This window comes from Telmatherina bonti, assembly GCF_933228915.1.
Source record: "Telmatherina bonti genome assembly, chromosome: 14".
NCBI classification, from domain to species: Eukaryota; Metazoa; Chordata; class Actinopteri; order Atheriniformes; family Telmatherinidae; genus Telmatherina; species Telmatherina bonti.
Genome location: NC_136612.1, coordinates 20,194,361 through 20,219,351, shown reverse-complemented (window position 1 = coordinate 20,219,351; position 24,991 = coordinate 20,194,361). Strand labels below are relative to the sequence as shown.

The window sequence follows — 24,991 nt, the reverse complement described above, 5'->3', positions numbered from 1 at the left end:
GATTAACATGTTTTAAAAAAATCAGATTACTTTAAAAATTCTTTATCGATCCCTAGGGGGAAATTAATTTTGCAGTATTTCTTTTAATCTAAAAAAAAGAAGAAGAAAAAAAAAAAAAGAGATTAATTACAAGAAAATAGTGACTTTTTCCGGAGGGTGATGACTGCTGGTAGGAATGATCCCTGGTACCTTTTTGTTCTGCAATGAACTTGACGAAGCCTCACTCTGAACACATTCTGCTCTTTCTTTGCTGTGTTGTGTACGGGACGTGACAATCCCACCACAGAACCAGCTTTTTGATTAGTTTGTCCAGTCTCTTGCAGTCTCTGACCTGACACTGCTGCCACAACAGATGCTGCAAAACTGACTGCACTTTCCACAACAGACTTATAGAAGATATGTGACATTTTGGTTGAGACTGTGATGGATCTCAGCTTCCTTAAGTGTCAGAATGTGCTGTGTCAGTTGTTGTAGATGGTCTCTGTGTGGCATGATTTATGCTATTTATACTATTTTCTTTTATGGGATGACAGTGGTTCAGGTGGGACATCTGCTTCTCTTTTGATCTAATGGTCTGCGGTTTGAGTCCTGCTCCCCTGCGCTACTGCAGCCCCAAGGAGGACACATTTGTTCTCTGAGGGACAGTCCCAAGCACAGATAAATGCAGAGGGTTGCGTGAGGCAGCACATCTGGTGTTGAACATGAACCAATGTGCAATGATTCGTTGCAGTGTCGACCCTTTCAGGGGGAAAAGCCAAAAAGGAAACAACAATAATATTTTTTTTTTATACATTATATGACTATGTTAACTCTTTGTATCTTATAGCATTTCAGAATGGCAAGGGGGTAGAGCCAATCTCATCTACTATGTAAATAACATGGCGTAAAACTAGCTGCCAGTCCTTGTAAAAAAATAATAAGTAAATAAACATCCTATTAATTCTTTGTTTTACTGCAAGAAAATCAAAACTTCCTCTTCTTCACCATCTTGACCCCAAAAGAAAGCTGAGACAGGAATGATTACTACAGAAATTATATGTGACTTTGTCAGAGACTATTCACCTGAAACACTGTAGAAACATTTGAATGATTATCTCCTTGTAAACCGTTTTACCTTTAGTGAAAAGCAGAAGATAGCAGCCAAATTCATTAAGGGATTTGTAAAGTAACAGCTTATGAGTAACTTTATCCAACTGACCTGAGCCATTTTACTGATGCTTTAATAGAAGTGTTACACAGGTAGAAGTGTCAGGAACCCATCAGCTTTTTTTCCACTTTCAACACCTCTATCAATTGTCAAGAGTTCAGAGAACTGAAGGATAGCCACCAAACTCACCTCAGAAACACAATGAGTATTCAATAAAAACGTGAACACCGAGATAGTAGGAAGAGTGAATACTTCATGTTCATTTTTTGGAGGTGAAATAAAACTTTTGACATCAAAACAACAAAATAAGGACTTTTGTTTTATTTCTCTGTTTGACTGCAAGGTCACAGAGTTTTGCAATCATCAGTCTCTGCCATGATACCTGGTTTGTGTGGTTTACTTGAAGTGCATTGGCGAATTGATCTGAATATCTTTATCGTCATCATGACAGTTGTCACAATGGGCTTTGTCTGCTCTAAAGTTTCTCCTGTTTTTGTTACATACACATATAACTGCTTGGAGTTGCCAGTGTTTGGTAGAGTCTTTTAACGGAGTTTCTCCTTCTGATTTAGTTAGCTACTTTAGTCATGCTGCTTCCAGTGCAGTTCCTTCTGTCATGAAGAAGATGTTAAATGTGCAGAATAATCAGCGTGTTCTTTTCCATCTTGGGGACCCAGATTATCCTCAATAAAATGTTAGACAAAACCAGTTTCAGTGTGGCCTGGACACTGATGTCCATCCAGTGGGGCCAAAGGCCATGGGAATGAAGGGTAATTAGTGTGTGTTAACCCTCACATGAAAAACTACTTATTATAAGGACAGCATTTCCTTTTAACTTGAGAAAAGTTTACTGAACACTCATGAACTAATTTTCCATCCTCTGGAGATCTGAATGAGAACAATACTCCTCTTCTCTGTCCTTGCATCTTCATATTGTGCTTACGTTTTCTGAAATCCATCATTTTTGGATAAGAGTGTAGATAAGTTCATATAAACAAATACACACATCTCCCTCTTTTCTCTCACCATCTGTCTCCCTTGTCAGCATTAGAATCTCCCCTGAGACAGGTCTCCTTCAGCCTCCAGGCCTTTTTATGCTCAGCACAACACAAGTGTAATGCCTGCCATTTTATTCCCAGCTGTGATCATCTAAATGGGGTCACATCTGTATAAAAAAAAGAGGCTGAAAAAATTTGTTGTGAACTTTCTAATTTTTTTTTTAACACAATGTTTAAACAGAAAAATTGTAACAAAAAAAACCAGTTATAGCAGTATGTATTTATTTTGTATACTTGCTGTATTTAGTTTATTCTTAATGCTTTTGGAAGTGACCAGCATGACTAAACCTAGTAGCTCCTATGCAAATACCACTCTCAGTTTCAATAGTGTGTTGTGGTATGCAAACAATAGTTCTTCATTTAGAAGTAATGGAGTAAATATGTGCACAGAAAAGTCATTTAAAAATGTGTGTTATCATCAACACTGCTATGAATCCATTTCTTCTGAATTGGCTGTGCTACAGCAGGGAAACATCAAAAACCTGCTTGACAGGGGCCATCCAGAACTGGACATCCAGGTCTTATCTTAAACCACAGGTTTAGACTTAATTTAAACCCCTCTTGCCTACCTCAATGAGTCTGTCTTGAGGTTGGAGTCCAGCGCGATCTGCTGGCGATCCCGGGTCGAGGGAACGGATGTACTGGCCGGGCCGTGACCGATCGCTGTGGAGGTTGAAGCCGTAACCCGTCTCAGCACGGACAAGGTGGCACAGCCGTGGAACAAGCTCAGATGGGTCAACCTGGGGCTGAGACTGGGCCTGGGCCTGGGTGGGAACTTCTACCTGTGCAGGCCCCTCCTGGAACAGAATGAAATGTGAAGTATGTATGATGTGTTCATTACTTGTTACAGATTTTAGAAAGCCAAAAAGCTGCAATGGTAAAACTGCGGGGCTCTAAATATGATTAAATCTTCTACTGTGCTCAATTTAAGTGTATTGTAATGGAAGGAAGAAACATGTGGATGCGCATTTAACTACTGCTGTACAGACGTTTACCTGAGCCAAACAGTTAAAGTTGCTCTTTCTCTATTGCTTAGCCCGTCTACACTGATCAAGGGAAATTTTAATGTAACTGGTCACAGAAAAAAAAAGTATTAAAAAACAGTGTGTTACAATTTCCATTGTGTTAAGATCGAAATGATTTTGATAACTCGCTCCAAAACATGACGGGGCAGACAATCTCAAGTATTAGACTTGTTCAATATTTACGACTAAAAATCTTCACATCTGTGGAGAAAGCTGCCGAGACCGGAGTAGTGGCTTTGTGGATTGTGACGTGGAACAGTAAGTAGCCAAAAAAGAGAGCATGCTGACAGGGGAACAAGGTCAAGCATGGCCGACATAAAAGTCTGATGAACATTAGAAATGGAGGACAAACTAGTGGAGCTGTGTGAAAAGAGAGAATGCCTATTCAAGTTGTTATGTGTTTTCTGCTTGTTGCTATGTTTCTTCTTCTTTTCTTTTGTTAAATTATGTTTGACCAAACAAAATTTCTGGCTTGTAGGACTAGATTCTGGATCGGCAGTGGGACAAGTCATTTTGTGTGTTGTGTGGTGTGCTGAGACTATCGGAGCAACACATACAGTAGGATCAAAACGGTTAAATTCTTTATTTTTTCTTCATGTGCGAGGTCTCTAACAGATAAAATCTCTTCAGATAAAAAATACTTCTTTGCTTTTACCCACTTTTTCCTTTTTATCTTGTAATTAATTGATAACAGATATGCTTGTTGATTTATAATTAAGTAAGGGAAATTACTCATCAAGAGAATATTTCTGATGCTCCATCAACCTGGATGAAGAAATGTATAGAACCTGTATAATTTTCCCATGGGCACTACAGTGTGATCACTCTGATTTTCCACCTACGCACTGAGGAAGAGATGTGCTGTGAGAGGAATGATAGTCGAGGGCCAGCTATGTAACCTCATATGATATTAGTGCCAAGTAACAGACAGGTAGAGTGGGAGTTTGTTGACCTGCACAAGTCTACATGAGTTAGACAGGATACATGTTGTGCGCACAAAACAAATCTTGAATCATATTCCGTAAGTTTTTACTTCAGCTTGTGTCTGCTAAAAAGATTCAAGGTTTAAGATAACTGTACACTGTTTTAACACTGCAGATAAGCCAGAATACATGGAAGTGTCAATTCAGATCAATGGCTCCCTGCACATCCTCTTTTTTTTTCCTGGCTTGAGAGGGAAGGATTGGGTTGGGCAGCAGGTGTGGATTTTCCAAGGGGGAGAAAAATTGATTTTAAATTTGATGAATTAGTATTCTGGGATCTGGACGAAAGAAAAAACGATACAGAGAGAGGAAGAGGTGGAAGAGAGTAAGCCTGAAGGGAGCGAGTGTGTGGGAAGATTAGAAAATTAGACGCACCGAGAGGGTTGAGAATGAGAGTTGACAAAAACAGAGGATCATGTAGAGGCCAGATAAATACAACAGACATACAGATAAATAGAGACAGAGTACAAAAACCTATCGAGATGACAGAAATTTCCAGTAAGAGACGCTGGTGAGGAAAAGCGTGTGCAGTGGAACTCTTCTAAGATAAACACAGAAAGCAACACAGCTGGGACTCATTATGTGGGGGAGACGCAAGTGTCTGCCAGTCTAACCTCTGACTGCCTCTAAATGATGGTCCGCACCACACTAATCACCCCCTGGGGCCTGCGCCATCCCTTAAAACTGTGTGCTTGACAAAATGTGCATTTAATATACTTTGTGTTTTTTTTTTTTTTTCTTATGCTGGTTTGATCTCCTAAAAAACTTTGTATATATAGGTCTGCTGCAAGCTTGACTGTAGGAGACAAACTGAATCAAGATGACACTGTGTTGATGATGGACAAGTGTGAATTACAAAGGTGCTGATTTGATAGATCTTTTGAGATAAATGTAAACTGGAGAGGCTTCGAGGGTCTGTAGTCACAACACAAACTCTCAAAAACAATGTGCAATGTGACCATCATGTTTGTTTGAACTACAGCTGATGAAAACTTTGTGGTTTTGTGGGAAATATTTTGTAGAAAGAGAGAAAAATAGATGTATTTTTCCCCTTTTGTCAGCAAACATGCCTGTCATCAGGAAAGCTCTGGGTTATCAGCAGAGGATTTTTTTTTTTCAAAACAAAGCCCAACATGGGAAAACATGCAGCAGGAACCACTGAAAAAACATAGACTCATACAAATGACTGCAACATATCTCAAAACAATTCATGGAAAATTTTGCCATGAATCAGCCCATTTTTCTGAGAGGAAACTATATGCAGTATTTCACACCCACTGCAAAACATTGAAGTTTTTATTTCCAACAGTACACACATACATGCCCTGACCCAGGGGTCCTGACTGAGGCACACTGAGTCAATGTGCTGCCAAAGAAACTAGTGCCATCCCGTGAATTTCATTAATTTCCTGCTACAATCAGCTTTTGTTTCAGTAACTTGGCGGAGAGTACCATATATACAAGACGAATTTCACCTTTTGTGGTTTGTTCATTTTAATTTGACTGATTGTATTACATAAGTACTACAAATTCAAGCCCATCGGCATTTACAAAAAACCCCAACAAAACAAACAAAAACCAAACAAACAAAAACAACAACAACAACAACAACAAAACATGTGTACCCAGCCTTAAGGAACAGGTAAATATATTTTTCATAGATAAATTGTTACAAATGTGAATTTGCACAATGTGCTCAGCATGCTTATGAAGAGGAAAGTGTTTTCTACATAGCTGTCAGTCAAAAGGTTAGGGTTGGACACTTTTACAGTGTTAGGATTTAAATACTGAAAGAATACTGCACAAATTTCTGACCTACAACTCTGTGTCTGACACATTTTGATGGCAAGCTGACATCTATTATACACAATTCAGGAGCGGACATTGCCCTTCAGTGTTTCAGAGCTGAGAAACACCACTCCTCAACTTTGTGTTCCAGCCCAGAGTAACACGTGACAGCTGTGTTTCACTTTACAGCACCACATTACATGCAAGCTACTGGATGTCAACACACTGGAGGTTATGGTACACACTATGGCTGAATGAGCAATAAAACGCAAGAGGATGTTATTAAATGAAAAGTGTAAAAAAAACAAAAATAGAAGTGAAAGAACAAGATATATAACAAAAGTCAACATTACACTGACTTTTACTGGCTGGAGAGATCACAGAGAAGAGACTGGATGCAAGGTAGATGCCAAATTTTCCTTTGATAGTGGGTGCGTAGTGCAAAAAATCTGTCAAATTTTTAGTAGTGTGACTTAAATGAATAGATTCTTACAGTTTTGTATCATGTAAACTTCATACTTATTTACACATAATAACAATCAAGTGTGGCGCTCCTTTTTTGGAAGTGTGGACAGATGGACTTTTACATGTTACCTTTTATAGCCTGAAACTTGACAGTGTCACACACAAAAACACAACAGTTGAAAACTAACTAGCTGAAAAAAATTATGATAGTATGATGAAATATTTGGCATGAATGTGGTGTAAGGTATTTGGGAGATGCAATCACTGATTTATGAAATATGGACTGAAGTTGATTCCCTTACCAAATAAAAGATGTAGCATAAGGTGTGAGACAACATGTATTTGTGGCAGTTTCTTTGCATTCCCAAGGGATGGGTTTGATGTGTATACACACATACCAGCTTTCATGTTTACTTTTTATGTAGGCCTATATTTCCCTCACTGAAAGTTACTGCTGGCTGCAGCATTGACAGGTGATGAAACTAGATCGCAGCTTGTTGAATAATTGAGTGGTGACCTACTGCGATGGATAGATCATGACCGCTGTTAACCCTTTCACAGCCAAGGATCACTGGCTCACTCTAGGCTCACAATGCCATGAAGTATGTTTGGGTATGCATGAGTGTATTTGCTGTTATACCTTCCCTTGATTTGCAACAAAGAGACTACAAATCCAGTGTGTGCACATGTAAGGTACAAAATTATTGTGGTTCTTCGCTTAGTAGATTAAGTTAAACCGATAAATCTAATAAATCAGTCAAGCTTTTTAGCCCTGAGTCAGAAGAATTTGGTTCTCTAAAGCCAGATGTTGCAAAGTCTGAAACAAGACTGACTGTCTGCAATGCAAGTACAACAACAACAAAATCTTAAGATGTATAGCATGAATAAATATGATGAATCTGATCATGGATGGCAGGGTAAATAAACATGAAAGTAATGCATCAAACCATTTACAGGGAAGAGGCAAATTTGCTTAAACAGTCTTTTTCTTTTTTAGCTTTCCAATTAGAATTATTGAAAACCTGAAGCTCTATTTACATTTTCAAAGCTAGTAAATGACAGCTTGTTTTATTTCTTGTGCTAGTTATCTACATCAAAATGAAACACATTTGTAACAAACCAGCCTATGCAGAATGACTCAATAAACCCCCCCCCCCCCCAAAAAAGTGCTATTTGAGCACTGAAGCAGATAAGTAAGCTAGCTGATGTAATCTAATAAAATAGACTTTTTGACCTGATACAGTTCACATGTTTGTGCAATACACAACTTTTTTACTTCCTCGGTTGAGGAACCATAAACATTTCCCGTAAACCAAATTTAAGATTCATATTTGAAATTTAAGGGTTATTACATTATCACATATATCAGGGTTGCTATAAAACGGAGTTAATCTCTCCAAAGCAAACACTGCACATAAGTAGATTCATCTGAAGCCAACATTTATCCGTGATCCCAAAATCTAATTAAAGATGGGGAGGGGGCTAACTGGAAATTATGTTGCATGACGCATACTGCAAACAAACAACAGAACACAGGACCTTTCCTGACGTCATGGTGGACAGCTGTCGTGGAGACAGTAGTGAAACCAGAGGAGCCAGTTCCATCTGGCAGGCTACATATAAGCAGAACATTTGAATCAAAACTATGTTTGGTAACTTTTCAAAAATAGGCTAAAGAAACATACAGAGATTCATAAATGCATCATTAATGGATTTTATGGAGATTTAAGCCTGTTTACTGACACATGGGTTTGTATCTGCCAGAGAACAAAGCACAACTTGATCGTTAGCAAAACACATAAGTGGATCACTTTAAAGGTATTTCACAAATTAAGAAAACTTCTGTGTCTTAGACTTTCTGACCCTTTCTACCCCTTTAAGTATGTGTGTTTCTGCCCAACATGCAGCTGCTTCAAGTGTTGCTCAATGAGAGGAACAAAGAGCAGATCTGGCCAGTTCACAGTGAGTGAAAATGACAAGAGTGGGAAGGGAATGAGAGCTAAATGACTTGACTGGCAATGGGAGAGAAGTAGAGAGCTTTGCACATGAAAATGGAGAAAGTGGGATGGAAAATAAGAGACCAGAAAAGAGGAGGCCTCAGCTAGATAAAGGGAAACAATGCAGAGGCAGCAGGGGGATGCTGCACAGATTGAGAATGAGAGGAAGAAAAAAAAAAACAGACTAGTGAGAACTAAGTGAACATGAGAACATGAAAACCATCCAGAGATCTTGATAAGCAACAGTTTTTCCCACTGGTGGTGTGCTGCATTGCATAACAGCTCTGTGATGGGAAGGCTAGCTGTGTGAGTGTGTGGTTTGTGTGCTGATCTATCAGGACAGACCTACTGAGATCTGTTTACAAAGTCCCCTGCTCTGCTGCAATATGTGTGTCTGAGTGTGCATGTCTATGTGCAATATATGTGGTACCTGCTGTTTTAATGCTTCCTGAGATCATAACTCAGTGAGGATACAGAGACAAAGAGGAATGTTAAGATGGAATGTGTAAAAATCTGAGTGGATATGTGTACAACAACAAGATACAGAAAGAGAAACTTAAAGCCAAGAAGCTTTGTTAATTTGAAACTTCCTGGCTCAGGATCAAGTTTTCCTTTAAAGCTGATCGTAGTTACCACTTGGACCCAAGACAAGAATTTAGGATTTTTGGAGACCGCAGGTTCATAAATTCAATCCTTCGCCTTTTGTTTTTAACAGAAACTGAGTGTTGGTCAGACGTAGTCATTATTTCAGAAGAATAATAATGCTGCATGTGATTTATACTGTCTTTACTGGTTGCTGAGCAACTTGTTCTGGCCAAGAAATTCTTACCCTGGAAGATAGTGAAACAAAATTTAGAGCCGTGCCAATAGTTTTTCTATATGTTCAGGATCTATGTCACGGTATGCTAACTGACCGCATGCTCAAGTGATACAACTGCTGTGCAAACAAGATAAACACTGAACTCAGTGCAATGTGGAAACCCTGCAGCTGTAGTTTGCTGACTTAGCCTCTGAAAGTAAGTTTCTGGGCTTTTGTCATAGCCGGATTGTAGAAAACATGTATCCAGGTCAAGGCTTCCTGTTCTGTCTGCTGGTCAGTGTTTGAAACAAAAAAAGAAAGTTAGCAAAAACCTTACTCAGATGAAAGTCAGTGATTTTGAGATTGCATTTGAGCTCATGCATTCCCCCTGTTTGACTTTCTACATTACCTTGTACAACCTGCTCATTAGACATCATTATCTGATATCTGATCATGAACTTCATTGTGATATTACCCTGCATGATATACATATCTCAACAACAACCTAAACTTTGATAAATAGTATTTTCTATTGCATATTTTTAGGAAGTGACAGAACATTCATCCTCTGTGTGTTCTAATAACAAATCAAATGGACACTTTCTGTCCTGGACACATGCTCCATCTAGATGCCAATGGCTGCAGCATTCGAGTGCATGTAGTGAGTGTTGTGATGGCTGAAGGTAGCGAGAGAGAAGTATTAGAAATATGGGTTGAGGAAAACATCCATCCATCCATCCATCCATTTTCTTTCCTGCTTAGTCCACTTCAGGGTTGTGGGAATCTGGAGCCTATCCTAGCAATCATTGGGCAAGAGGCAGGGTACACCCTGGACAAGTCACCAGTCCATCACAGTGCCAACACAGAAAGACAAACAACCATTCGCACTCACACATACGCTTAGGGACAATTTAGAGTGTCCAATCAACTTAACATGCATGTCTTTGGTTGGTGGGAAGAAGCTGGAGTACCTGGATAGAACCCATGCACAGGGAAAACATGCAAACTCCACACAGAAAAGCCCCCATTTGATCCTCCTGGGAGGAAACTTGTAGCTGAAAAGAACACATTGGCCATTGGGAACCGTTTTGATTACAAGAGAAATAACAGAAAAAGCAGTGCAAGTACTCTGCCAAATACTTGTGCCAGCCAGCAGGGGGAAGATGGCGAATCTGCACTCCCACCCACAGTGTAACCACAAGGACTTATACAAACAGCTCCTAAAATCTTGGGTTAACTAAAATAAGGCCATTAACATGAAGTCAAACAAAAGCTATAAAGTTGAAGAGATGTCCATACATTAGACTTTGTGAAGTGAACTCCACATGGGTAAGTGATAAAGCAACATCAAATTTTATTTATGCAAAGAATATCATTCTTTCCACAGTTTTAACGTTAAAGAGGCGGCTGTTATCTTCCAACCAGCAGCCGGTTTCCCCTGATTACATGCCTAAGTTGGGCACGATACTGGAGTTGCCCCCAATGTGTGTGTCAGGCTATGAGTGTGTGAACAGGTGAATGTGACATGTAGCTTAAAGCACTTTGAGTGGTCAATATGAATGGAAAAGTGCCAAATAAGTACAAGTGTATTTACCATAACGTACATTGCATTCTTTCCTGAGATTGTTCTGAGAAACCACAGAGCATTTGGGCTTAAAACGTTGCCCCATTCCTACAGACCCTGTACATTCAGATGGAAATCACTGCTGAAAGAAACCAAACTCTTGGCAATATTTTAAATCATCAGTACAGTGAAATGATTTGATCTGATTTGGATTTTAACCCAAAATAAAAAAAAAAGGGTGTACAGGTCAGGAATATGACAGAATGCGAGAAAAAGATTCTGTAAAAATAAAGTCATAGTTTGTGATTCAACATGCTTCCCTGTCAAATGTTACAATATACTACAAAACACATGACGACAGTGTCTGTAGAATTATGAAAAATACAGCAAGATGAAGCGAGATGCACATGCCTCTACCTGACACTCATTGTGTTTTGTTTCCCCTCTAACAGCTTCATATGATGGTGTGTATTATGTTGTGTTGTGTCCTGAAAAAGGCCATTGATTTGATGCAATAACTTTCAAGATTATGTTGCAGCAATAATTACTTAATTACTTACCTTTTTCCTTCATACTCAGGTTTTTTGCTTATTTTGGAAACTTTGTGAGTTTGAAATCAAACAAAGCCAGAAAACTAAAACTAGAGCACATCACTTCCTTACCATGAAACTGGAGAGTTGGTGAAAGAGTATCAAGGACATTTATAAACTTGTAGTGCAATGCTAAAATAAAACTTCACCATGAGCCAAATGCAAAAGCTGACCTGAATATTTAATGAAGTGGATACAGACATTGATATTTGTAGTCATGTAACACCTGCTGAGGATGCTTGCAGACACAATCATTTGTTCACTGCTGTGGTTGCGAACATGCTGTGTAGCGTGTCCATGCTTGGGGCTTGTCACAGAGTACAGAAGAGAGAGTAACAGATGTGAAGAATGATGTATTTTACTGTTTTTTGTACAAGTGTCCTGCTTCTATTACAACAAAATGTATGACATTGCTTGAAGTTTTGCTGACTGGTGTCTATGTAGACCATCCAATAATTCAATTCTCAGTATAATAATTTTTTTTTTTTTTACTTTGTCTCTGTTTCCTTTTCATGTGGGGAGGATGTTAAGAGGTTTGTGAAACTATATTAACAAACTGAGTGAAAGGTGCAGCTAAACAGGTTATGTGAACCGCCTCTTTGGATCTTGTGTAACTTTATTTTTCTTTAATTTCTTTCATTAAAATGTCTCCCATCCATCAACAAACTTTAACCGTCTTACTCTCTTATCTTTTCTTCCCGCCTCCTGTATTTTCAACACTCTCAGCAATGAGGTGGTGGCACACTACTTTTCTGTCTCATTTTAATGTCAGTGTAAACTGTGTGGGCTGCTGGCAATGCTGACATTTTCGCTGTGGTACTGTGTTGGTGTGAGTCTTTCTTTTTCTTCTTTGCTTATACTAGATTATTTTAATCTAAGTGTAGTTATCAAAGCCTTTGAACTGTTTTCCTAGTTAAATGAACACCAGTGCTCACTTTGTCACCGTCTATGTTTCACATGTCATGGGAAGATGGTTAACGATGGTGGGTGTGCATGTCCACACCCCTGTTATCAGTGTGTGGCAGATATCCCTCGTTCTTTCGAGGTGGTGGTGAATTTGTTTATCTGTTTCTCAGTGTTCAGTATGCAACAGTTGTTGTGTATGTGAGAAAATCTCTACGTGAAATACAGTTGATTGGTTTATTAATATATGCATATTTATTACCAACACTTTTCCTTTTTCTTTTAAGTTAAGTACACTGGAAAACACCTGATTTCAGTAACAAACCTGGAAAAAGTTACTGCTTTTTCTTAGATAATTATCTAAATACATTACACTTTTTAGACATAAATCTGACCAAAATGAATCATTTTCTATTTTCTAACATTTTAGAAAAAGCAATCATCCAAAAAGAAAAAAAAATGACAATGTAATAATAGCTAATGAAAAAAAAAACAACCTGTGCACCCATATGATCTGCCTTTAAGTGCTATCTGACCTGGATTAAAAAAGAGATGATGATTATGTGACAAAGGAACATGCTCTTTGGGGAACCACCAGATCATCAACTCTACAACCTCCAGACAGACTTTTCAACCAGAAGGAGGCTGATGTGGATCAGTGCCATACACATGTAAAGTGATAATCAGATTCAAGCCTGAAAGAAATGAAAGGAAGCATCAAACGATCCTGACCGATTGCCAGTATGCGACAACTTGCTGTGAAAATGTGACAGATAACTAAACCTCCTCCTCTTGTTTGTCAAACATCTGCGGAATTCCCGGTTTACTCATAACAATGTAAAACTCGATTGTGTTAGCTTGAGGCTCACAGGCGCAGCAGATGACAGACACCTGGAATTAAAGAGATGTGTGAGTTGTGCAAGAGAGCTTCAGGGGAACCATATACTACAACCAGCTGGGTGTGTTTTTTAAGAATGCGTTAACTATGCGTGCATTGTTTTGGGGGGGAAATTATGCTGGCTTGAAGCTGTGAGAGCAGCAGATACAAACCGAAGGGACTGAAAACTACGAGTGACCAGTGGTAGGAAAGAAACAGCCCTGGTGTGAAAACAAGGATGAGGTGCAGTGGGCTTCTGCTTGCCACATCATCATTACAACACACTACAGCATGTGCAGAAGTTCTCACCACTGCCTTCAAGCGCTCCTTGATTAGCTGTGGTGCCTTATGACAAAGAAGAATCTCGTGAGCTGCTTTTTGAGTCTTTTTGAGTGTCTTTTCTCCCTCTGTCTCATATATTTGCTGGCAGAGCTTTTGCGTGGGCAGCACGTTGATCAGTCCTCACCCTGACTGAAGCCGACCCATACTCCACTGATATTCCAACATCCAACAAGTCAATTCTAAAAAGTGAGATTGAAAAAACTGAGAAGCAGAACAGGATGTTTGTCTCTTAGAGGGACTTAAAAAAAACAAAACCAACAACTTTGGACCAGTGTTAGGATTTTAGAGGCTAATCCCTGATGACTAAAGGATGGCAGGAGATGACAGGCCTGCTTTCTTAACTCTGACCCAGTATAGGCTCTTCAAAGTAGTGCATTCTATAAATAATTATGAGAATTTGGGTCAAGCAACAGATGCAATTTAAGAGAGGAGGAGTTCTGTACAGATATCACATAACAATATGATCCATATTCACACTTATGGGTTTGATGATGGTCATAAATATGTCAGCGAAAACCAGACTGGCTTTTTAGTAGACAGAGTTCCTAAGGTCAGAGATCAGCAGGAATGCTGTTTAGTTTAGGGCCTTGACAGTAAATGATCACATCTCTGGATTTAGTCTTTGTTTACTCTCTATCAAGGGACTGGAACAAGTTTTTTTTGTTTTTTTTTTGCAGGATCAGTGTTAATGAAAACATGTTGTGGGTATGATGCAACTCCATGGTCTAGTGTTTTGTAGCAGTTAAGTATTGACTAATGTAGCTTCAGGCAGAGAGGAGGTCAATCGTGACAAAACAGAAAAATAAAGGTGTAAGTATTTGTATGGTTTTAGACAAATGGAAGTATTACAGAGGGACTTTGCATCGAGCTTTCAGGGTGGCCACATCTCAGATGGACATTTTGAGCAGAAGGACATAAACCAATAAAAAAACACTCCTAAATTAAATGCAGAACCGGATCATTTAATATCTGATTGATTTGAATTAGTTTTGTACCACAAAAAGCCATGATGCACCAAGATGATAAACAGCTTTCAGGAGCATCTGTGAACTTCAGTCACTCCGTCTCGACTGCCTGACCCACTGACGTTTTTCACTTAAGTTTGTTCAATGTGTGTCCGATCTGTCAGGGAAATAGATAATTCTGACTGGCTAATCAGCAAACTGCACAATTTTACCCACTTAGGACCAGATCTACTAAGATCCCAATTTGATAGTATTCTAGTAGACTATAGTATATATTGAAAATGGCTGAAAGGTTTTCCTGCATAATTTCACTTACAAACACCTCACTCTGTTCTTAAAGAGCTCTGTTTACAGAACATGATCCTGAGAAAGACTTTTTTCCAACATTAGAGGTGCCTTTTAGTTGTATTAACGAAGTTTCACATGACTCCTTTGTCTGTTACCATAAAAAAATAAGCTTTAAATGATCTTCTAGCTGAAAACAGCTTTAAAAAAAAATCACCTAAACACTTGAAATTGTGCACAGGCATGACTTTCTTGTTTTTTTTTCCTTTTTCAGAAAATATACTTAGTGGATGCATAGTTGTACTAACATACACTATGTTTGATTTTCCTGTATTTAAATATAGTTTAGGATTTTCCAGCAACTTCTGATTGCAAAAAAAGCTTGCGGTCTTTATTCCTGAGGAATTTCAGAATGATGTACTTTATTTTTAAGGGAAAGGGATATAAACTTTTGCAAAATCATTTGCTGTAAAAGATCATTGTTTTAATGTCTACAGAGACACAGTCAGGTCAACATCCTGTGGGTTAACAAGGGTAGCATTTGAATATATTAACATCTCTGCAGGGGGAGATAATACATAAACGCACAGCTGTGTTCGCTCTCACATACCCACCCACACACTTTGATAACAATACATTCGGTTGTTCATGTCTTTCAGACATTATGCACCTCACAAGCTCCCCTTGAGTTTTTTTTTTGTCCATTAATTACCTAAACACACACTAAAACACACATGCAACATCATTCTCCAGTCATGACCCTCCTGAATCCTTCATGTTTTTTCCTCCAGGAATTTGGTTTACTTTCTGTCTCTCTCACAAGGACACACACTGAATAAGGACCCCTGATGTAACAACATTGGTATTCAAAGCTGGGGATGGGGGTGGAGGGTTTTGTACACCAGCTCCAGATGTTTGTAAAAAGACTGCACACCCACCTTACCAACGTGGAGTCATTGCAAATCAAAATGCTTGAAATTTTACATCTAATCTAATGCGTATTATAGATCTTTATTATGAGAAATATTTACTTCATATGAACAGAAAAATCTTTCCAAGTGGTCATGCCAAACAAAGAAAGAATCAATCAGTAGATGAGCTCCTCTCTGACAGAACAAAGGACATTGTTTACATATACACAATCAAAAATACGCTGTTTTGCCCAAGCAACAAGCAGACCCCTTTCACAGATTATCACATAGGCTGAACCACTTTCATGCTTCTCCTGTGTCTAGTCTTGCTACATTAGACTTGACAAGCAACATCTTTTCCTTATTATTCCAGGCAAAAAGAGAAACCAACCCAGGAAACAGGATGACATCTGACTCCCACAGTGCTGGAACACAGCCATCATTTGGCCAGATGACCATTTGACAATGACCAGAGATAACTGTTTTTAACAGTCAGAATCAAGGACCAAAACCCAAAAGGGTATGTAAAAGATGTAGCAAACAAGAAATGGGAGCAATCTTCCCTTTTAAGACATTATCATACATTGCCAAAAAAAAAGGCAGGAAAATAAGTCCAGAAAGTAAATTTTCCACAGCATTTCTGGATTAACGTATGGTTAAAAGCTAAATAATGAAGCAGAAATATCATAAACAACATATATTTCCACTGCTGAATCTCTTCCTTTACTGCTTTTTCATTTGCAGCTGACATGTCGTCTGTTGCTGTTCTCAAAGATTGACGATTGATTTTATTTGTGTTTATTCAATTCTGACCTCCTGACCTCGAGTCCTGACCCTGGAACACTGACCATTATTTTCTCACACAGATCTCTTTCACTCACAACATCTTCCATATTTTCTAAAAAAAAGAAATCCGGCTGAGCGTGCACATGTTTAATTATTCCACTGAAAATCCTTTAGGCGAAAACTGAACATCATCCATGTTTGGCTTCTTTTGTTTCTTCAGAATTCACTAAGATTTATTAAGATTCTGTCACCTGTGATGCCTGTGGGCTGGTAGCTGCACACAAAAATGCACATAAAACTTCAGCTTTGTCCAAGTATTTATACCGCATCTGATTAAAACATACGATTTATTGTTTCCTCATGCAAATATTAAACTTTCTGATTCAATCACTCACTCAATTTGGATCAGAATCAATCATGGCTGAAGGTTAAATGTTGCATTGAATCTTAATGGGTTAAATTCATGCACCTTTACAAAACATCCCCACCAGCACATGTTGCTCATCTGTAACTATTTTAACAGATGTGTTGGAGTGCATCATCGGAGGCAGATGAGCTCGACATGGCTCCTGTAAATCCATAACATGATGTACAGGTATATGCAGTGCAAGGAAAAAATTATGTTCACATGTTGTCAAGCAGCAGGGTCAGCCATGTCTGAGCCATGTCGAAAAACACCCCAAGCTCTTTAAAATGAAATGAATACAGATTCAACTCATCTTATCAAAAATGATCGCATTTCTCTGGTACACAGATCTGATATAAACGGTCACCATGGCAATGACTTTCTGTGTTCCCTCTGAGCATGCCTGGTGTTAAAGCAGCCAGGAGAGCAGCAGCAATGGGAATATTGTGTGGGAATGGTCTCATCACCAACTGAGAGGGAAATTTCAGACTGGAAAGAGGTGGAAAAAGGTAGGAGAAAAATGTTGCACTCTAGCATGCATCATTCTCTAATAATGGTTCTCTATAAAGCCTTTATGTGGCTGCAGAATGAGGAGCATTTCTTGTATGTCTGTCATTAATTTTTCTGCTGCTTCATACTAACGCATAATATTATAAGGCTCATGCAGTTTCTTGTTTGCTCGCTAACTCTACAATAACTCCACAAAAGCAATAAATATGAAGCAGTTGAAAATAAAAGAAAACTATATAAGAAGACTTCAATATTCTGCAGCCACATGGAGGAAGTTAATACATTTGAACTGCTCTAAAAAAAGCTTATGAATAAGTGAGCTTTCGCTTTGCACATGAGTGTGTGGAGAAATAATCTCTGTGTTTAACATGTGAAGCATAATGAAATTTAGGCTCAGAGTAGGTAAGTTCTGTCCCAGAGAGTCGAAGTCCTGCTGGTTTCAGATGTTTCCCTTCCCTAACAAACCAATGCACCTTTTAAGTCCTACTGCATCCCCACTTGTCATTCAAATTATTGCACTTTCAGGGTTAAAGAATCCAACATCTTATCAAGAGTGATTCATTTTTTTGGATCAGACGTACTGAAGCACAGAGAACTTGCAGGACTGCAGCTCTCTAAGACCGAACTTGCCTGTCCTTGAGTTATGCAATAACAATCACAGGAAAGAAAAACAAATTTTGCAGTCAACAAAGTCATGTGAAAATACTGATATTCTTGACTGATGATTGGTAGATGTGTGCATGAATGCATGCATGTGTGTGCATCTGTTTTAGTGAGCTAAAAAAAGGCACCAGTGAGAAAGTGACATCCGACACTTAATCCAAAGCACCAGTGTTAATGACACACCCTCGTTGCACACCTCAGTGCATCTGTGTGTGCGTGCAAAGCAGAGAAAGATGCAGCCGGAGCATGACACCTCAGGTGCGTGCTTAGGTAAGACAATACAACTCAGCCCTTACTCGTCATGTTCCTATTCTTCAAGCAACTCTTCTGTTTTTTTTTTTAAACACATACGGTCTCACACATCTTTTTATAAGTAAGACTGCAGACAGGATGTTGTTTGAGAGGCTGAAGTAAGGAAAGAGAGTTTAAGACATATGTTTGGATTAATAGCAAGTGATTCTCTGGTTAAGTTATCAGATTTACTGGGCCTATTTCAGTTTACCTGCAGAAGTGTCTAAGAAATGAGTGTGGCTCTCAGTGACAGAGATATTTCTATTTGACGTCAACTGGCCCACAACAACAACAAAAAAAAAGCCAATACACTTGTTAGTCTTACATAAGGTTGTGCTATTCGCCATTGTTGTGGTAAACTGTGATGGTCTATTCACAGCTGAAGACTGTTTGGAGAACTCAGGTGTTGTCCTGCTGAGGACATACAGAAAAAGATTTTTTTAAAATAATAAATCATTGTAAAATGCTGCAAGAGTAAAACATGTTATGTAGACAAACACACACACACACACTGAAGCAGCAAGCTGGTAAGTATCTGCTTTCCCACAAATCAAGAGGGAAGTAAATAGACAGAGGAATGCAACAACAACAAAAAAAAGTCTTGGAGATGAGTGGCCATGAAAACAGAGGAAAAATATGGTCAGTGTAGCATAACCTGGAGAACACATGCATTAACATTCAGAAAACCTCTAGCAAGGATATTTATTGGGACAAAAGTAATTACAGCTGCAGAAAAGTTCCTGTCTAATAATGTTTTGCCCGATTTTATAGTCACTGTGATTATTAGCAGCGGAAATTTCTGCTGCTGCAAAAGAAAAGCAAGCAGCTTTTGACTAATCAGCAGAGGCATATTCATATGTAACCCGTCTTCACTGAAGCACAGGTAGTACTGAGCTTCCATTCTGCAAAGCATTTCCCTTTAGTAGGGGTACTCAATTTGGTCCTGCGAGGTATGCAATCCAGCTGGTTTTCCTTGCTTCAACACAGCTGACTCAAATTGATGAGTCTTTGTGCAGAACATGACAAGTTGTGAGAGTCTTTGTATTTGAATCAGGTGTATTAAAGCAGGAATACATGGAAAACCTGCTGGAATGTGGACTTCATAGGACTGAACTGAATACACCTGCTCTATAGCAGTGATTCTGTGTCAACAATACCTCCTAATCGGGGTAATTTTTAACTTTTCAAATTTATTTAATAAAAAAATGGCTTTGTGTAAACTTTGAATTTTACTGAATTATGTAAAAGATAGGTATAAAACAAAACAAACGAAAAAAAACCCCCAAAGCTTTAGCTGAGTACCCATCCACGTACACAGTACTAATAAAACTATTTAGTCCCCTAATCAGACTTTAAACATGAGGCTGCAATAACAATCAAAATATCTGTATAGCAGATATCTTTAATTGCGTTCTCCTGCAATAGGCATGACATATTTAGAGGAGCTGAGGAGTAAATAAAAACATGTTTTTCATGTCTTTAAATGGAAAACAGAATGATATTAGCTTAGGATAAGTCCCTGAATTTATGACAACCAACAGAAGAATTTAATTGTAAAATCAAAATAAATTAAACAAAAAAGTGAATTCAAAACTAAAATATACAAAGTTAAGTTTCTTTCTACTGACGTCGTTGGTGGATACAGGTAAAATGAAGTATTGCTCACTCATGACGTCACAGTCCAGAGTCTGGAGGAATTAATGGGAGAAAGGGGGATGTTTGTGACGTTTGCCCAGGTTAAGGCACTGAAAATGGGTCAGCATCTGACTTCTGGGTTTCTGCTGGTACTCTGCTACACTAAAAAACCTTGCTTTTCCCACTGTGCAGTTCCACTGAGGGCAGTGGGGGCCCACTTCCTGAAACATTTTCTAACAAATGTTCAAGGTTAGTACTAAGTGCTCCTAGTCTCAGGTTCCTTCTGTCCAAATTCTGTCTGCTCTCTGTCTCTTGATCCCTCTTTCTTCTTTTCCTACCTACCATAAAAAAACATGAGAAGAAATGTGCTGCTCTCAGCGGTTTGACTTGTCTTTGGCTCAGAATGAGGAAAATTAAAGTGAGCAAACCAAGACTTCTTCTGTCAAATACAGACAAACGAATGCAAAGGAGGTATATAAAAGAAGTATTTCCTTAAAACTTGGTGCGAGCCAGATAGATCACTTACATCACAGCCTTTATCAATGTGCTGTGCCAATCATCTCTCTGCATATGTGTCACTGAAAAGTTTTCTTTGAGATGGACATGGAAACAGTGAGGATTGGTTGAAATGGGAGGCAGCTGATGTTTAGTCACATTTGCTACACAAATGAAGCTATTTAAATGGCGCTTGAAAGGGAAATCATTTTGGCTCATCCTACTGAGTTTTTTCCATTCTTTCATTTGAGTCATTAAAAAGAGAGACAGAGAGAGAGAGAGTCATTTGCAGGACCAAACTGGGCCAACTGGGCTCCACCAAGCACTGCAAACTTTCCCCACAGGGTACAAAGCCAGAACTGAGCTACTCTCCCTCATAGACACACACACACTGACAGGCATACACATTTAAAGTGCAACTGATTGGCCGTGTCACTGCTCCTGTAGAAAAAGCGCATGAGTGCTGCAAGCACATTGGCAGGGCAATCCTAAGTGAAAACACATGTTGTTTAAATGCAGAAAGCAGAAGCAGGGTGGACTCGTCCCTCTGATAGAGAACATGTGAAACCGAATCGGATCAGATTTTTGCATTTCTACAGAGAGCAAGCGGAAACACATCCTGTTTTCATGCCGTTGTGGAATATTTAAAAAAAACACACAAAAAACAACAACAAAAAAAAAAACTATCTAATGCATTTTGACCCTTGTGAAGCCAGTTATTGATGAAAACAAACAAGAAGACGGGATGTAACAGTCCTCTAAGAAATAAATAAACAGGAGTATAAATCAACCAGCCAACCCTCTGGAGTCAAAGCCTTTGTTGTGCGTTGCAAGATTCACGACTTCTTTTACCTCTAACACAGCATCTGGAGCACTTGCAGCTGCATCAGCACACACACACACACACACACACACACACACATTCAGACATAACAGCCTGGAGGACACCTACTAATCTAATCTTTAACTGTTTAACAGCTAGAGAACAAGTGTGGGGTAAAACATGTCTGAGCTCAGAGACTGTTAGGTAGAGAGGTGGCTCTACCATCTCTTAGATAGTTTACTTGGAGATGATCTTTATATCTTGGAATTGGACATTTAGTTTACCTTCTTTGCTGCCTTTGATGGGGACCTCCTGGTGGGCTTCTGCACCTGGTTACTCTGCGTGACGGGCTGCTTGGACACTGAACCATTCTCCCTCTTCTTTGCAGGGGAGGAGGGGGTCGAGGATGGTGCTGGAGAAGGGGAGGCTGGGGGGGAGGAGGAGGAGGAAGGGGCCCCGGTTCCAATAATGGCCATCTCTTCTGTGGCTGTGAGACGCAGGCTGCGTAGACTTTCATTTGTCTCGTGGTCGACCACCAGTAACCTGGTTTCGTGTTCCACTGCTTTGATCCGCTGTACCACCTGAGAGATGGACAGATTCGGCTTTAAATGGCCACAGATACCAAATGCAAGATAAATTCACTCCACAAACTGGCTTAAGAGAATCATTAAAGTTGAGTGATATCAAGCATCATCCTGTTAAAATCTGCTTTTACAAAGCAGCAGGTCAGCAGTCAGTCAGCATTTTTTATAACACAAACAGTTCTGTCAGACAGGTGGACACTGCCTGTCAGACTGAGGAAAGGTAGACGTAAACACTGACTAAATGTCAGTTTTTATAATCAGCTGCTTAAATGTGGACTTAAGCTGTTTGTTTTACCATTTAACATTTAACCACGACTTTAGACAAAACAAGGGAACAAAAAAGCAAACAATTTCATAGATATTTTAAAACAAGTCACAAACAACAACAACAACAAAATGCAACCACAATGACATGTCAGAGAACACAAAAATAACATCACAAAACACAAGAATAAAACAAAACGCAGTGCTGCAGGAAACACAACACATGTGAGATTTAAGATGTGTTTTGAGTCCGTAGCTCATTCTGTAAATTCCCCCCAAAAAAGTTTGTTTTTAAAATGTTTCTTTTTGTTGTTTTGTCTAATCTGGTTTTCTCTCAGCATGCCAGGGCCATGGGCTCTGAACTGCCTTACAAAACACCACGTTTGAGGGAATGGCATCAATTATACAGTCCAGGAATACAATGTGTGTAAGGAGGAGTCCTGTGTATAAACTCTTCACCTAATTGAAATACATGCAGTTCAGTTCATGAGAGGCAAAGAGATGCCTTGGAAGAGGTCTGTTACAGCTGAGATGTAAACAAGCATTATTACCTACAAGTCATGTGAATAAAAAAAAGGCAGCATATTTGTTCAGCTTATCAGCACCTGTCTATTTGATCACTTCTGCAACAAGGTTGCAGGGTGAACTTTATAAAAAAAGGTGGCTGATGTGGTCTTTCATGGGAAAAAAATAATGATCAGAACCTGCTGTGACAACCAGCCAGGAAATAATTTCCAGTGGCAACACCTTGATAAATTTATCACTTTTCTTGGCAGAGTCTGTTTAAAGTCTTTTAAAGTCAATGCATTATTTTTGTTCAGACAAAGGAACTGCAGGTTAGTCAAATGCAAATGATCATGTGACGGCAAAGTACCAACAAACTGGTTTTAAGGGGAGTATTTATCATCTTGAATGGTTAAAACACCACCAACAATTACGAAACATGAAGTTTCACAGCAGTAACTTGCAGGCTACGAACTAATCAGGCCAGCAGGAGACCCTGACTGTTCTGGTCTAATGCCACATAAGATGCAGGCATCAGCCACCGTGACCTGTTGATGCACCCGTCCCTGCAGACAGATGCTCGTGCTGTAACAGAAGTTCAAATCATAACCATGAAAGCACATCTACTTGCCTGGTGATGCGTCTCTCTCTCCACGTTTACTCCATTCACTGCAACTACTCGGTCCCCGGCCAGCAGCCCCGCTGCTTCTGCAGGGGAGCCGGGCTCCACTTTGCGGATGAACTGCCCGCTTTTCCCTTTCTCGCCATGTAAGTGAAATCCATACCCGCTGTCCCCCTTTGCCATGATACAAAGCCGCGGTTTCCGCTCCTGGGCCATTTCCTCAGGTTGTCTCAGACCTCCTGCAGACTTTAGTTAAAAGTATGATGCAAATTCAAAGACGGGAGTTTAGGGGAAAAGATGCAGGGTAATACATCCAGTGTCCGAAACCATATCTGCCCCATGCGCAGAGGAGTAATTCCTTCCGATCAGAGGGACACATAAACTCTTAAAAAGAAGGAGCCCCCACCAAAAAAAAAAAAAAAAAGGGAAAAAAAATAAGGAAAAAACAACAACAGCAAAACAAAACAAGGCAGTTAAGTTTAAATGTAAAGGCACGACGTAACCAGTCTACCAGATCCTGTGTCTTGTGTCCAGGCTGACGCGCGCTGCTGGCGACTCCAAAACTGATCCGTGGCAGCGCACGCACTTCAGAGTCTCCACCAGAACGTCATTAATACCACTGTAGACACCGTGAGAATGAAGGGGATCGCCAATCACTCGTGCAACTCTGTAGACATTTATCTATAACAACTCTCCGAAGAACATTGGTTCAGTTAGACCACTGCTGGTTGCTCAGTTAGCGCCTTCTGCGCAACAGCACCACCTCCCTCCCGACAGTTTAATAGTTCATGTCAGTGCAGAAAATGATGAGATGCATACAACATTGCCCCTTGGTGGACGAAAGAAAAGTCTGTAAATAATGGTGTTAAAATCTACGAGGCAAAGTTGCGTGTAATGAGCAAGATTCAAGCAATTAAATGGTGGAGACTGAGGTTATAGTGGTGTTGTGTACTGATTCTCATTATCAATATTTATTTATTTTTTTTTACATGTAAGCTGCTTTTGTCTAAACTGAGCTAAATGACCAAGAAGCAGACGAGCTGTTCAGTATTGGGAGCTTATCTCAATCTCAGACAGCAAAAAATATCTGGCGATCAGAAACATGTTTACAGCAAGTACGCATAGTGTACATAATTAGTCAGAATAACAAGTGTAAGATCACCCAACTTAGCCATGGTTCATATAGAAAAAAACAAAAAAAAACCAAAACAAAAAACAAAACAGGATCAATTGAATAGCTGTTACTTTGACACTTTAAAAAATATCAATCAGTTGAAGTCTTACTGTCAACAAATCTTTATTTTTTAAAACACTATAAACTTAATGAAACAGAAACAGAAAATGGCATTCTGGCATTGCTGGCAATGATGCTGGTCTTTCAGCAAACCGCAGCACAGTAAACACACTTTCAACAGATTAACAAGATCTGCGCTTTCTCACCAAATTGATATAAGAGCCAAAGCAGTTCGATACTGTACTTCACTGGAGACTGTTATGTGTCAACTGCACAGCTGCTGTATTACTTTGGGGAAACCTTTACAATGAAACAATCACAAAGGAAATGTTTGAAATTATGTGCTGTGCCTTTGGTGACGCCACAACAGCAACAACAACAACCAAAAAAAGCTGTAAAAAAAAGTGAGGCAATGAAAAAAAAAAGGAAATAATAAGTATAAAATATGAAAAATATATAAAAGAAAATTAATTAT

General features: G+C 39.2%; 1 protein-coding gene across 1 annotated transcript in view; it reads right to left on the bottom strand.

Annotated features, from left to right (window-relative positions):
* Nucleotides 1-23,995, bottom strand: part of LOC306765999 (Na(+)/H(+) exchange regulatory cofactor NHE-RF2) — a 34,914-nt gene extending 10,919 nt beyond the window's left edge. The window contains exons 1-3 of the mRNA XM_079253571.1: nucleotides 23,292-23,995; nucleotides 21,593-21,889; nucleotides 2,775-3,002 (exon numbers count right to left, since the gene is read on the bottom strand). Coding sequence (XP_079109697.1) covers nucleotides 2,775-3,002; nucleotides 21,593-21,889; nucleotides 23,292-23,498 — 732 coding nt within the window. The 5' untranslated portion in view covers nucleotides 23,499-23,995. The remainder of the gene's footprint in view (nucleotides 1-2,774; nucleotides 3,003-21,592; nucleotides 21,890-23,291) is intronic.
* Between the last annotated feature and the right edge of the window lie 996 nt (nucleotides 23,996-24,991).